Source organism: Halichondria panicea, chromosome 1 (genome assembly GCF_963675165.1).
Source record: "Halichondria panicea chromosome 1, odHalPani1.1, whole genome shotgun sequence".
Taxonomy (NCBI): Eukaryota; Metazoa; Porifera; class Demospongiae; order Suberitida; family Halichondriidae; genus Halichondria; species Halichondria panicea.
This window is the reverse complement of record NC_087377.1, coordinates 3,204,244-3,220,577: the sequence shown is the minus strand read 5'-3', so window position 1 is coordinate 3,220,577 and position 16,334 is coordinate 3,204,244. Positions and strand designations below refer to the sequence as shown.

At 38.6% G+C, this 16,334-nt stretch overlaps 2 protein-coding genes across 2 annotated transcripts; both read left to right on the top strand.

The window, feature by feature from the left end:
* Window positions 1-39: 39 nt before the first annotated feature.
* On the top strand, window positions 40-8,181 carry LOC135334100 (sodium channel and clathrin linker 1-like). Its single transcript, XM_064529156.1, has 15 exons — window positions 40-679; window positions 1,347-1,430; window positions 1,767-1,811; window positions 2,356-2,400; window positions 2,542-3,028; window positions 3,103-3,686; window positions 4,095-4,778; window positions 5,060-5,262; window positions 5,473-5,596; window positions 5,752-5,880; window positions 6,040-6,183; window positions 6,523-6,639; window positions 6,839-6,948; window positions 7,433-7,496; window positions 7,853-8,181. The coding sequence occupies exons 1-15, from the start codon at window positions 185-187 to the stop codon at window positions 7,904-7,906; spliced, it is 3,369 nt and encodes a 1,122-aa protein (XP_064385226.1). The 5' UTR covers window positions 40-184; the 3' UTR covers window positions 7,907-8,181.
* Window positions 8,182-11,180: 2,999 nt separating this feature from the next.
* LOC135334131 (synaptonemal complex protein 1-like) lies at window positions 11,181-15,540 on the top strand. Its single transcript, XM_064529201.1, has 10 exons — window positions 11,181-11,341; window positions 11,637-11,981; window positions 12,159-12,282; window positions 12,427-12,555; window positions 12,671-12,814; window positions 13,220-13,345; window positions 14,026-14,136; window positions 14,329-14,438; window positions 14,984-15,056; window positions 15,390-15,540. The coding sequence occupies exons 2-10, from the start codon at window positions 11,962-11,964 to the stop codon at window positions 15,453-15,455; spliced, it is 903 nt and encodes a 300-aa protein (XP_064385271.1). The 5' UTR covers window positions 11,181-11,341; window positions 11,637-11,961; the 3' UTR covers window positions 15,456-15,540.
* The last annotated feature ends 794 nt before the right edge of the window (window positions 15,541-16,334 follow it).

The following is a 16,334-nucleotide window of genomic DNA, read 5'->3' as shown; positions in this document are numbered from 1 at the left end:
GCACAGAGACCACACACAATTAATGTGTGCACCACAAGAGTGGGAGGGGCTGATGTGTAAGGTTCAGTATCAGCTCTGTACATGCTGCGCTAGACTCTACCTACGTATCATATAGATCGGCATAGCACATGGAGTTGTAGATGTATAGTCTAGCTAGATCTATACGGTATAGAGAAAAGACAACATGTCAGAGAAGAGAAAGCCTGTCAAGGAAAGTACGATGTCACGGTTTGAGCCAGCGATTGAAGCAACAGCGTCCTTGACCTCGCCCCCTTCACAGGGGACTTTTGGCCAATCTGATGCTAAAAGTAAGGAACAAAGCATACCTAGACAACGAAAAAAGAATGAGAAGAACAAGTCCAGCCCTACTACTAACACTAGGGACAAGTCAGCAGCACACACTGGGCCACAGTACTTGAATACAAGCAATCAAGGTTTGAGTAATACCTCTGCGATATCGGATCTCCCAACCAGTCCAGCGAGCCTAACAAATCCCATCACTTCACAAGATGTATACTCCTCACTCAGTACAGTACCTGCCAATCATACGTCCAATAGCAGTCACAAATCCTGTACATCACCACAACCATCTCTGCAATGTGATACACAACCTCCCAAAACCCAACGACCGAATGAAGTGCATGTCCCTTCCAACTGGAATTCTAAAAGACCTGAGCTTGTAAGTTCTGCAATAGCTTGTCACGATGGCACTCTCACATAATTATTCTTAATTGCAGTTAATTGTATGTTGAGTCTATTCATTCATGCATGACTGAAATGGAATCTCATTGTCACCCCCGGACCCCCCCCCCCCTAGATAGCAGTGTGCCTGAGCACACGAATATCCGACTTGCCCCCTCCCCATTTTTGACTTTTGTGTCCCCTGTCAATTTTTCCTTTATGAAATCCTGCATGACTGGTATAATTATGTGTACATGTATAAATAAACAACAACAACAATATTACAGTGGAACCTCTGTTAACCACCTCCGAATAAAGGCCAGCTGCTATATAACGGCCAGTCACCCAGGTCCCAAATGAACAGTTCGTGTACAAAACAACCTCTCAACAAAGGCCACCTCTGTATAAAGGCCAAAACATTGTTCCCCAAAGGTGTCCGTTATAGAGGGGTTCCATGCACTGTATTACTATTACAGCCATTGCACCAATTAACGCTGAAACCCTAGGGAATGTTTTGTACTGCCTGAAATGCATCCTTATATAGGAACTGAGGAAATAAGAATTGTATTGTGGAATGAAAGTTGTACTGCAACAACACAGTTTTGTTATAAAAATGCAGTAGCACATACATGTACACTGACCCAATCAACCACCACCACATGCAGGACTCGTGTGTGCCACTCTATCATGACACGTTCTTTCACAGCCCTCAGCGTAGTGGTGACTTCCACCATTCAGGGATTTTTCAGGTATTTAGTATTAATTGTACTAGCTTGTATACGTGTGTATGTATTATTATAGCTGCTGTGCAAGTAAATAGTTATTGTTTGCTTTCATTACAAGCTGTATACGTAGTGTACGTGCATGTGGTGTTGGGTTTAGGCTAGGCGTACATGTGTAACTATATATACTGTGCTGCAGCTGACACGTAACTATATATATCGACAATCAACCTTGTCACTGTAATTACTGTACTGTAACAGTACGTATACTTGTTGATTTCAAACAAATGGTTAAATCCCCTGTCATGCAATCATACTTGCCCAAACGTTTTCAAGTATTAATTTTTTATGGACTCTTTATAGTATGGAGAAGATGAAATGAAGAAACCCTTACAGTGTGCTTCCATGGTGAGTGTTCAATTACCTTGTCCCCTATAATTGTACTTCATAATTATGGCTCTTATATACCCGAGGTTGGACGGCGGCCACAAGGGTTATAGTATAGTTCCTTTCAGGTATTTAATCTGCACGGGAGTATTGTAATATGTACGTGTATATTATAACTGAAAGTATAACCCCGTATTGTGTGTGTTAATTGGTGTATGGACATTAATTCATACACTAGCTGTGCTGTAGCTCGCATGTAACTACACAGTCGACCTTGTTATACTGTCATTATACTGAACAGTATAATGCATGCATGTCGATTTCCTGGTTTCCCACTAAATGCATCATTAATTTTTAGTAGTCCCCCAAATTGCTTAATTATTAGTATAGGACGATATAAAGAGGAGATTCACACGTGACACCTCATAGAAATTAACTCATAATTATTATAGTATACCTTATCAGTTTTTGTTGCCAACGAACAGCTGATTACTTGCCCAAACGCTTTCGGAAGTACGATAGTTGTATATTTATATGGAGTCTTCTTTCCCTCATATAATTATAGCGTGGAGAAGATGAAACAACGAAACCTCAACAGTGTGCTTCCATGGTGAGGTCAATTTTCCATAACCGCAATACACAAGTAGTTCTTTATTCATGCATGCTACTACTGTTCTTATAAAAATAATTATGTGCATCCAAGCATCGTTTAATCAGCCATTGCTCTGTTTTTATACACACTCATTCATAGGAAGTGGCAACTAAATTGCTTCCATCAGATTATACCTCAATGCAAATTGATGGGAGAGGTTTTTCAAAGACTTCTGAAGCCTCTACGGATGTCTTAAGACAGTACTCGAAAGTTTCAAGCTCCGATTCAGATTGTACTGACAAAATGATTGGCCTCGAAAGCTCTATCCCTATTGGCCTTATTATGGGACAAAGCACACCCACTGATTCTCTAGTATACAACCTTAGAGAAGAAATTGATCGCTTGAGAAAACAACTTGAAGAACGAGAAAATAAAATCAAAATTTTAACTGAAACCAGTGTGGATATGTATAAACTGACGACGAACAACGTGGATCCTCTAGACGAGCCGAGAGACGATAGTATGCCGTCTTTTGGGGGCCTATCTAGTGGTGAGGATTTGCAGGCAGGAGGCGGAGATACATGTAAGATGGTTGGCCTAATGATATCAATGAAAACTGACGACAAAGGAGTTCCACTGATCAAAGGTGCGTTCACAATTATGTGTTTATATGATTATGGCATGTATACGTGCATAATTATACACTGTGCGTACATGTAGGTCAACGTCAGTCTCGGCAAGAGCAAGACCTCAACAAGAAGTTGGTGTCACTTGAAGCACAACTAGCTTTAATGCAGAGTGAAGTCGATAGTCTCAATGATCAGAACATTCGCAAGCAAGAAACCATCAATAGCTTGCAAGCAAATGTTCAAACGAACGAAGGCAATACTGATATCAATGGCTATTTGGATAAGATAGTCGAGTTGACCACTCGGCTTACCGACATTGAAGAAGAAGAGAAAAAACAACGTTTGAAAAATGCCGAGCTTGAGTTGCAACTTTCTAAGAGTAAAACACTTGCTCAATTCGTAAAACAACTTTCAACCCAGAGGGATCAACTCACGTCTGAAGTTAAAAAACTTACGGCTGCTCTTGAGGAAGAAAAAACTCGCCAGCCACCTCCGGTTGATTCTATCCCGGCGGCTTCATTGACTGACGACAAACTACACCTGAGAGTACTCACCGAAGAAGCTGTCAAAGTACCTGAACTTCAAAGAGAAATTATTGATCTAAAAAAGAAGGCTGAAAGTTTTGAGGAAGTAGCAAAGCAATGTTCTGATCAGCTTCTGGATAAAGTCACTGAGGTACGTATATCAGTGTTAGAAAAATAATTGTTCTTGACTGTATGGTCAAATGCATGTCATTTTTGTGTCTAGTCGTACTGACCAGACACATGCAGGAATGCATGGTCATTCTAATTAAACGTTCGGTCAATAACCGATGGCAGTACACGGTCGCGTAGCCTTGAGGCATGATTTGGTAAGGGGTCGTCGTGATATAAAACACATGATTGATAGCAGGACAATCCTCATGTTTTATGCAATATACAGGTAACTCGTCCCCTGGGCTTTGCCCTCCATGCTTGTTCTTGTATATTGTAAAATACTTAGTGTCATGCTATATCTATATTACTTGCAAAGTATATATTACGGGGTAATAATACTTTGACTTCAATTATTAGCCCCAAATTTCCAATTATCATTTGCATGCAGCTACGCAACAGTGAGGAGGAAATCAAAAAGCTAACTGATGAGCTTCAGCACCATCAAGAAAATCAAGCAGCCGACATATCTGACCATACTGCCATCACAGAATCTGAAGAATACCAAATCCTGCTGCAGGATGTGATGGCTAAAGACGAACAGTTGCAGCAGTTGAAAGATGTCACAGCTCATAGGCAAAAGTTACAGATGGACCTGGAATTGCAAGCAACTGAGCTGAAAATGAAAACTGAACAAGCTGATGAAAAGACAGCTGAACTTGAAGCTAAAAAAACAGAACTAGCCAAAACAGTTGAGGAACTAAGAAGAATTCAAGCACAATTTGAACTCAGTGAGAAATTGAATAAAAAGTTGCGAGAACGTGTTGTAGCCACAACCTCTCCGGTTCCTGTTCCTCGTACGAAATTGAAAACTGAGCATCCTCAACAAAGCGGAGATACAGAGCGAAGATTTTCCAAAGCTTGCAAGACAATCTATGAACTCAATGGAAAAATTGCAGAAATGGAGTCTACTATTCAAAAGCTCAATCTTGACAATGGGAATATGGCTGCTGATATACAGAAGCGTCAGTCGCAAATAGATAAGCTGGTGACTGATCATCAAGGTGTGTTAGACTACTCCAAGAAACAGAGCCAAACAATTGCTGATCTAAACAGCCAGTTGGAAGCCTTGCAGGTAAAAACCTTTGTATATGGTACATGAACGTACATAATGAAATTCATGCCAGTACCTGTATTGATCGAGTTGGCTTTTTCCCCGATATACAGTAAGCGTACATTTATATACGTACAATCTTGTATATATAATATAGTACTATACATACTGTACATGAACATGTGCTGTATCGTATATATATACGTACGTATATTTACTTAGACAGCTAGAGATTATATTTTAGTTGAATGCGTACAATTCATAGCATTTTTAATCAACTTCCATCGACCCTCTATATATAGGAATCCCATCAAAATAGTGAGCAGATAGAAGCCAACAGAAAGGAGAAGTCTGCTGAGCTAGAGTCTCGACTAAATTGGCTGGAATCACAGAATGCTCAACTTAATCAAGAATTGAATGGCTTGAAACGCCTCGGAGGCGATACTTCCGCAGTAGTTCAAGCACTTCAGGAAGAATCCCAAGCAATGCACGCTGATCTGGACAGGTGAATGCATGCTCATGCATGCAATATAATAAAGTATATACTTACAAATACATGTACATAATTTATATAGGTGCTTTAATTTAGTAGCTCCATGCGATTAGTATACGTATATACATGTACTTTTTTTAAGGCTATAACAATAGAGTTCCTTAATGCAAATGTTGTGTATATAGGTATATAACTCTAGCATGCATAATTTCCAAATTACAGGATCCGGACTGAGAGAAATGAGTTGAGGCAAAGAGCTGGTCAACTGGAGGAGCTCGATAAAAAATACAACCACTCTCAGCAGAAAATTATATCTCAACAAGCTCTCCTGGAGAACAAACAGAAGGTACATACATGTATACATGCACGTATGCATGTGGTGCTTAGTAGTGTTTCTCACATGTATAAAAATAATTATACGTGCAGATACTGCGCATCACACTTAATTAGTATTACATTCAGTTAATTGTGTGACTTGACTTTTTTCAAAACTTGATTTAGGAGTTGGATGATTTACGAAGAGATATGCCTCCTTTAAAGGTAGCCATCCAAAAGCACAGAACAGAACTGATTCACATTAGCAAGCAAAGAGACGAAGCTAAAAGTGAACTGAATTTGTCAAAGCAAACGGTATGTATAATTATGTATAGATCGAGTAACAATAAACCCACACACTTCACTCACCCACACACACACCCACACACACACACACACACGCACCTACACACACACACACACACACACACCTACACACACACACACACACACACACACACACACACACAACAGATGCAAATCTACGAAGACGACTTTAGATCTGAGAGGGAAGACAGAGAAAAGGCTCACTCTAAAATAGCTGAGATGGAAACACGGTATGTTAAGAAAGTCGAGTCAATGACTAATGAGCTCCAAACCAAAGCAAGGGAACTTCAAGTCAGTTGAATATTGCACCATAATTATTCTATTATTATGCATTCACTAGCTATATTATATAATAGCTTCTTTTTCGCAGGTCTATAATAGCTATAATTATAGCTATAATTATTATTTGGGCTCAGCTTGTAAACAAACTTTTTACCAGACAAAATACCTGCATGCTGTGATAATTATTGTATAATTATAATTATGTTGATCCAAATACATTTTATAATTATAGAGAGACCTTGGGTCCCCTTAACTTGTTCATATTTGAGGGTGCATGGCCAGCTTATAATTATAATAGGGACACCACAATAGACAAATTCACTATGGCATCTTAATTATTATTTTCAGGTGGCTGTGACAACTCACTCTGAACTGAAGGCTCGATATAACGCTGAGGTTACTCAACTAAAGTTTGACTTGAGGGAGAAGAATAATCAGATCCATCACTACGGCCAGAAGGCGCAGGTCAGTATATATAGTGTAACATTACATGCTGTATTATTACATGTACATATGCACATGCATGTGTGCATGGTAGTCGCATGTTTGTTAATTAGCATACATGCATGTATGCACAGCTATAGTAATATATACGTTTATAGGTTGTGTTTAGGTAGCTAGAAGTATTTTGTATGTGCAAACGCCATTACGTATAATTATGTAGGTGGAATCTACTGTCCCACAAACTGATCGTTTTGAGAGAGAGAACAAGAAACTGACCTACGATAACCAACAGCTGATTGGACGTTTACGTCAATTGGAGGCTACCCAGAGGTGAGCTTATATCATACACATTAATTTTATTTTGTATAATATTAATGGTATAAGTAATCTCGGTCGGTTAAGTGCACGTTGTGAACAAATTCAACTGCTCAGATTAGACAAAAAGGTTGAGTGCATGGTTGAGTATATACATACAGAGCTGCCAGTCCATGTATACATCACTGTGTGATATAGCTGCATGGACATGCATGCAGGTGCCATATTTAAATGTAACATGCATGCATGATGAGCAGATGTACATTAATGCAGTTTATAATGACCTCCCGAAGATAGCATAATCAGGAATAATTATTTTTGCAGGAACTATAAATCAAGAGAGTATAATTATAATGCTATTATATAGCCCATGGTATTTGTTGGTGTTGGTAGTTTTTGCCCCTCCCCGAACTTTGCCAAGTGATAGGCCTTGTCTAGAGGTGCTTATTACATTAATACTTGTCCTATGAAACACACTCCTTTCGATCTCCCTATACAGTCAATTTCGCCGGTTACAGGAAGAGCGTCTGCAAAGTATCGATGACCTCACTATAAAGAATACGGTAGGTATATACACAAGTGCATCTTGTTATATCTTGCCACCACTTTATCTGACACAATTAATAAGAACTCCAATTAAGTACTGTTTAGTGATATACCGTATAGCGCGACATTTTCGCGGATTTCGTGGGTTAGCAACCCTACACGAAAATTAAGTCCACGAAAATTGTTCTTTAATTAACGTTGCAAAGATTAAAGGCATGGCTTCCGGTAAGCAGTCATTCCACGAACATTGTTCAACGAAATGCTTTTAGAGGCCATTCCACGAAACATAAGTGCCTCAAACAATCGCGCTATACGGTTTAGTGATATACTGTTAAAACAGTTTGTATACATGCATAATATTATTATTCTACAGATGCTATTGTCTGAGCTAGAGGCGCTCAAGAAAAAGGGTGTGGTCTCATTGTAGGAGAACATTAATTGAAATTTATATCTGTACTTGTGGTATACTGAACTATTATTTTGCCTTAGAATCAATGTAGCTATAATAATAATTATAGAACACCTCTATAGCTGCATGTGAAGACTCTTGGGGAACTAGAACGCTCTATAGTGTGTTGTATTATAGAAGGTTCTAGACTGACGCTATTTTCAGTGCATGTGTGTTGCTGTTATTGTATTCATGAGTGTACGTGTTCATGCACTTCTATATGTGTTGTAATCGAGAGTTGATAATTATACGTGTCAAGTTATCGTATTAGCTATAAAATTACAACAAATTAACTCAATAAGAAAAGGCATCATTATTATTACTCAGCAGTTTAGATCAGAAAGGTATATATACAGTCTTAGTGAGTTACCTCAGGTACACAAATTAGCTTGTTCTGATTGCATGATTGTGCACAAAAGAGTGGGAGGGGCTGCTGTTTGCATAGTTTGCACTATGTCATTGGGTTAATGTAGGTTATTCCCTAGCCTCGATTCCAGGCCGCTCTCAGTTGAGAAAGTGAGAGCTAGGGGCTGGGAGATCGAGGCTAGTTATTCCCCAACCCCAAGTACCCTCAACCTGGCTATTAATTAATCTTAAAGCTTGGCTTAGAAATACTGTAGCTGGTCTCGCACAGCCAGCCCCGGATGTTTTCTATTTGAACGCTAGGTCGATAACATGGGTCTGGTGAACTTCCTATGTACAAGCATAGATTGAACCTCTTCAATCTATATTATGGTACCAAGAGTTCATTAGGAAGAGTACGCAACTCCACTTAAAACCATAGTAGGCGTTCCTTCAGGCCTACGTCACAACCACATGCTGTTGTAAACTGTGAAATCAAATTTGCACTGAATAACATAGTGATGATTACCACTAATGTTATTCATTTACAACTGCGGTAGGAAAGGCAATGAATAACAGCGTTACTAATTTTATTCATTGCCTTTCCTACTTGTTGCGGTTCCAGTATCTGTGACATAAGAGTGGAGGAATGCTTTTTGTGCACAGTCTATCTTCCTAATGAACTCTTGATGGTACAAGTTGTGTCGACACGCCGAAGATTTCTTGGCGTGTTAAACCGCTGCGGTCAACTGGAGGCAAAAAGAAGGAAAGATAGTTATGCAAAGCAGCCTCTTGTTGCCTAACTTGCTACAGTTTCTAGCTAAATGCAACTGACAATAATGGCTTATTTATATGCCCTAAGACTATCCCAGAAGATCACAAAGAGAGAGAAGTTCCATGGGTAGTTGTACAGAAGCAAGAGCTGAGTTGTAGATAATTAGCTTCAAGGATGCCTCCTACTAGTACTACATCTATACCTGAAACCATCATTCCATATTCAAGTGGCAGTATACCGCAAATAAGATTTGATTTGCATCTTGATCTTGTTCTCTGAGAACTGAATCCATGCCATTGTTGAGAACCTTGAAACATAACATGCCTGGTTTAAACTCAGTCTAGATCTTTCTAGTGACTCTGAGTAGTTGCTATAGCTTCTCTCCTTCTTGCATGTTGTAGATCCATCCTGATTTGAGCACTGGGCACCGTGGACTCTCAACTATACTGTACCAGTTGCCTCATGAATATATTAATGAGAACAGTTTTTCTTTGTTTCCGATAAAAATAAAGGTTTTTAGAGCCATCTAAGTTGAAATATGTAATAAGAAGACAGTTTTAACATACGATAAACACTTTAAATTATGAATTTGGATTAAAGTTGTGTTAAACGATTGCGGAAAGTTCGAATTTTTGAGCAAGCTGTTCACCATCGACGTAGCAAGCTAAAAATTGGTTGAACAATTAAGAAGCATCTGAATAACAACATATTCAAGGTAATGCCATACAAATGAATGGTGTTTGCAAAGCAGTTACACAAACTTTGACATAAATACACAACTTGGCAATAGCATAGAACACATCATGAATGACTTCAAGCCTTCTAGCTTGCTGCTAAGCATGCACATGCATCAGATGCACTAGTTGATACTTTAGGCAGTCTCTGGTTCCATTCACATCTGGAGATATGCAGCCATGAGTTCCACCAACCACAGAGACTATTCAGAATGAGCTATCTTTGAATTTTTGCGCAAGCTGCATGTTCACACTATCTCAATCCAGTCCAAACTTGCTGAGTTAATACATTCCATATTGAACTAATTTGTCTCCTAGTAACAAGTTCTAGTTCAGTAAATGGTCTGTGTTATGAGCTTTGGAAATTCAGAAAAAATCACCCTTCACTACAATCTGGCAGAGTTGTAGGGTGTCATCATTATGAATCTCATTATATAATTATGAATTTCATTAAAACAATGTTTTTGTGATGTCATACTTGCGGTATGTATTTTCTGTCTTGTCTTGCAAATACTGAAAAGTTGGGGGTCTTAGGGCAGACTGCTTGCACAACTCGTTGATAGGAAGTTCTCCAGACCCTAGGTAGGGTCCGCAATGGGAAAAATAAAAGTGAACGAATCAGTCTTAAACTTCTGCTGTATATACTCTAGTACATGATAGCAATACAGCTGCACCTTTAAATCCCAGTTTCCGTTACTGTTGGCATGTGTACTGGCGTGATTGTTCATGATTTATCCTGTTCTATCCTGTTCTATCCTGTTTTATCCTGATGTAGCTACTATTTATCATGTGTCATACCTACATTTACGCTCTTGTGTAATTCACAGTTTTTCTTTGTGGTTGTTTATTCTCACATTGATCATGCATCCTTGTTTCTGGATCATTCTAGAATTATTCTCGATCACCCCCCTGGGACCTGACTCTTATAAATTAATAGTTATCCATCCATTACCTTTTTAGTTGTTGGTTTTTGAGTTGCTGTCTTTGTATAGTTTGCTGGTACTATTCCCTTATTGTGAATTTACTGAAAATGTTTATTGGCAGTCAATCTCAACAATAGTAGTCTGTATGGTTGCAAGAAGAATCCAACAGTTAGGCCACTCCAAGTGATACTCTGGTTTCTGGTCCACCGCCCGCATCAGATTTTATTCTTGGATTTCTATCTCATTATTGGATTTCTATCCCATTATTTCCACTACGCATGCGCATAATGGTCCATGCGGTACAAAAATAGTGTGATAATGATATTCATTTGCAAAATAATGAGATTCATAAGGTGAAACTGATAATGACATAATGAGAAAAGCCGCCCGCCCGCATGCAATTAGAAAAACTTCAGGGAAACCAGAGTGTCACTTGGAGTGGCCTTACTATCAGTTTTCTTGCAGTGGTGCTCTTTAATTTACAAAAATTTGCCTGAAAGTTCAAAGGTCATAGCAGGCTCTAATAAGTGTCATTTTTGAACAATCTGATCAACTATCATACTAACTTTTGCACTGGATCGATTACTGAATTAACTGGGGGCATATACATCACATATAAACCGAGCAAAGATTCTCACAAGTAGGTATTTCAAGGCTAGCAGCATATAGTAGGTCAAGCATTTTGATAATTTACTTGTAATGTTGTTGAATTTGCAAGTCTCACATATGGTTTTCAGAAAGTACTAAGCCTAAGTAGTTCATATATAAAATATCAAATGAATTGCTCATTGCTTACCATCTGGCGGGAGGGTGTTTATATTTTAATTAGTGTATGCATCCCATAATTGAACCCCAGTGTCACATCGAACATGGTAGACCCTTTATACAGACACCAGATTGTGTTAGATGATCATACTCTTACTATCTACATTCAGGAACCGAGCAGAAGGTCTCCTTACAATGTCAAAGAGCATTCTACCTGCAAGTCAGCAAAATACACCACTGCAAGCACGATAATTATTTCAAAAGAACTTAATTGGATCAACTTCCATCGACCCTCTATATACGTCGACCCTCTATATATAGGAATCCCATCAAAATAGTGAGCAGATAGAAGCCAACAGAAAGGAGAAGTCTGCTGAGCTAGAGTCTCGACTAAATTGGCTGGAATCACGGAATGCTCAACTTAATCAAGAATTGGAATGCGTGGGAGGCGATACTTCCGCAGTAGTTCAAGCACTTCAGGAAGAATCCCAAGCAATGCACGCTGATCTGGACAGGTGAATGCATGCTCATGCATGCAATATAATAAAGTATATACTTACAAGTACATGCACATATATAAATTATGTGCTTTAATTCAGTAGCTGCATGCAATTAGTATACGTATATAATTATAGAGTTCCTTAATGCAAATGTTGTGTATAACTCTAGCGGGCATAATTTCCAAATTACAGGATCCGGACTGAGAGAAATGAGTTGAGGCAAAGAGCTGGTCAACTGGAGGAGCTCGATAAAAAATACAACAACTCTCAGCAGAAAATTATATTTCAACAAGCTCTCCTGGAGAACAAACAGAAGGTACATACATGTATACATGCATGTGCGTAGTAGTGTTTCTCACATGTATAAAAATAATTATACGTGCAGATACTGCGCATCACACTTAATTAGTATTACATTCAGTTAATTGTGTGACTTGACTTTTTTCAAAACTTGATTTAGGAGTTGGATGATTTACGAAGAGATATGCCTCCTTTAAAGGTAGCCATCCAAAAGCACAGAACAGATTTGATTCACATTAGCAAGCAAAGAGACGAAGCTAAAAGTGAACTGGATTTGTCAAAGCAAACAGTACGTATAATTATGTATAGATCGAGTAACAATAAACCCACACACCTCACTCACCCACACACACACCCACACACACACCTACACACACACACACACACACACACACACACAACAGATGCAAATCTACGAAGACGACTTTAGATCTGAGAGGGAAGACAGAGAAAAAGCTCACTCTAAAATAGCTGAGATGGAAACACGGTATGTTAAGAAACTCGAGTCAATGACCAATGAGCTCCAAACCAAAGCAAGAGAACTACAAGTCAGTTGAATATTGCACCATAATTATGTGCAAAATAATGTGCATGCACATGCATGGCACTCCTGATGTACTATATAGCTTCTTTTTTGCAGGTGGTCTGTCACTATTGGTTTACCCATAATTATATATTTGGGCAGACCAATAGTGGCTGTAAAAAAAAGGGGTATATACATGTATAGCCTATATATAGCTCAGCTTGTGAACAAACTTTTTACCAGACAAAAATACCTGCTGTGTATATACGCGATAATTATTGTATGTTGATCCAAATACATGCTATAATTATAGAGAGACCTTGGGTCTCCTTAACTTGTTCATATTTGAGGGTGCATGGCCAGCTTATATAAATATAGGGACACCACAAATAGACAAATTTACTATCGGCATCTTAATTATTATTTTCAGGCTGCTGTGACAACTCACTCTGAACTGAAGGCTCGATATGATGCTGAGGTCACTCAACTAAGGTTTGACTTGAGGGAGAAGAATAATCAGATCCATCACTACGGCCAGAAAGCCCAAAAACTCGAGGTCAGTATAGAGCATATATGATTATTATTACTGTAACATAGTACATGCTGTAAAATCACATGCATGTACATGTACTTTTTACACTAATTTCAACTTAACGTACGTATACATGTATCGTATATAAGTGGGTATTTTTGTCTGTTAAAAAGCTCATTCACCGAATGCGGTGATTTTCGTCAGCAAAAATCTATCACCGGAAAAAATATATATAGGACTGCGTGCGTGGTGTAAACAACTAATTTAGCTAACGAAAATGATTATCACGTGCACTGCATGTATTGCATGCATGGTAATTAACCACGCCTAAAGGTTTTCATGCGGGGAAACATTTCGTGGAGGTCAGCTTGCCCATAAATTTTTATCCTGATCATTATATTTTTGTACTGCTATAATTATATACAACAAAAAGTATTACCAATTAAGGGTGTATAAAAGAAGAGAGGTAGTACATATACGTATAGCTAGCAGAGTTCAAACGTGGGCGGATGAATGTATTTTAGCATTTAATGCACATTCATGTGCTCACGTTTGAAGTCTGCTTTTTTGCTGTTGCATGCCCTCTCTTCTTTTATACGCTGTTGGTATTATTAGTGCTTATAATATATGGACGTATATACGTACTTGCCATGCATGTACCTATCTACATAATTATACATGTGATCGTTTTATTCTCTTTCCAGGAGGATATTCAGGCAAAGACGGCTCAAGTAACGCAGTACGAGAAACAAGTGGACCAGTTCAAAAACCAGGTGGAGACTAGGAAAGAACAGGCACAGATACTCCAAGCTCAGGTGATCCTATAATAGCTGCATGGTAGTACAAATTATATATTAGTACAGTTTTACTAGAATGTTTCACGCATACTATATTGCAAATGAGCTAAATCAGTTGAATATTTGACCCTTTGCCGCATGCAATATTATAGGGCTTCCACTATTATAGAGCAATTCAATGACAGCAGTGTGCTTCCATTACGTATGTAGGTGGAATCAATCGTCACACAAACTGATCATTTAGTGAAAGAGAACAAGAAACTGACGTACGAGAACCAACAGCTGATTGGACGTCTACGTCAATTGGAGGATATCCAGAGGTGAGCTTAATTTGTCATACACATTATATAATAATCTTGGTCGGTAAAGTGCTCGTTGTAAACAATGTTAGATAAAAAAGTTATGTACATGCTAAGCTTCCAGTCTATATATGTACATGTGCTGAACATACAGGTGCCATAATTAAATGTACTATTCATAATTGCATGAATACATGTACATACAGTTTATAATGACCTCCCGAAGATAGCGTATCTATTATTGTTTTCACAGGAATGTACCATAATGCTATAGCCCACGGTGGTCTTTGTTGGTATAATAATTATTGGCAGTTTTTTGCCCCTCCGAGAACTTTGCCAAGTGATATAGACCTTGTCTAGAGGTATATAATTATTATCCATGCAGCCCACGCATGCATGGTCTTTTGTCGAAATCCCAAATTAAATTTTGCCAATTAGTGAATAGTCCTATACAATACATAATGCGTCTCTTATACATGTAGTTGTGATATTGATAGGGATTATTACATGTTTGTATCTTAATACTTGTCCGTCCTGGTATGAAACACACTCCCTTCTCCCTACAGTCAATGTCGTCGGTTACAGGAGCAGCTTGACAAGCGTCTGCAAAGTATCGATGACCTCACTATGAAGAATACGGTAGATATACACACCATCACATTGTTATTATACTATAGTACATATTAATTGCATATACTGTATAATATAGCGGGTATATTTCGAGGATCACATAGTGCGTCTTGTTATCCACTCAATCTGGCACAATTATAACTCCATGCAATTAGTACCGTTTAGTGATAATAGAGTTATTATACGTATTCTTGGTCGCTTGCGTAGCCGAGTAGGCACCTTACTTGTCTTGGTGTTAATTGTGAAGGGGTATAGTAGTATCTACTGATAACTCCTAAGGAATACATGAATTGGATCTACTCTTATAATTATAACAGTTTGCACATAATTATTATTCTACAGATGCTATTGTCCGAGCTAGAGGTGCTCAAGAAAAAGGGTGTAGTCTCATTGGAGAATATTAATTGAAATTTATATCTGTACTTGTGGTATACTGAACTATTATTTTGCCTTAGAATAGTGTATATAATAGAACCTCTATTGCTGCATGTGATCATGAAGACTCTTGGGGAACTATTATTATATAGAAGGTTCTAGATGGACGCTATTTTCAGTGCATGTGTGTTGCTGTTACCATTGTATTCATGAGTGTACGTGTTCATGCACTTCTATATGTTGTAATTGAGAGCAAGAGTTCATTAGGAAGAGTACGCAACTCCAATAGACTGTGCACAAAAAGCATTCCTCCACTCCTACGTCACAGATACTGGCTGTTGTAACCGCAACAAATAGGAAAGGCAATGAATAAAATTAGTAACGCTGTTATTCATTGCCTTTCCTACCGCAGTTGTAAATGAATAACATTAGTGATAATCATCACTATGTTATTCATTGCAAATTTGATTTCACAGTTTATACAACAGCATGTGGTTGTGACGTAGGCCTGAAGGAACGCCTACTATGGTTTTAAGTGGAGTTGCGTACTCTTCCTAATGAACTCTTGTTGAGAGTAATAGCTACGTGTCAAGATCGTATCAGCTATAAAATTACAAGAAAAGGCATAAAATATTACACAGCAGTTCAGATCACACTAGGTACCGGTGTAGAAGCGATTTGGGCCCACCCCTTATTTTGGGGCCCCCGGCCCTAAAAAGCTAGCGATTTGGGGTGTTAGGGGGGGACCTATTGCGCTAGTGATATAGGCCCCCCTCGAGATAGCAACGCAATGTTTTACTGTAGTCTACCAGGAGAGAAAGGTGCCTCATCGATGAGCAAGCTGCCAGGTGCAACCTCTGAATATGGCTTTCAGTTCTACCTATTGATGACCACGGTTTCAGAGATGGCCAC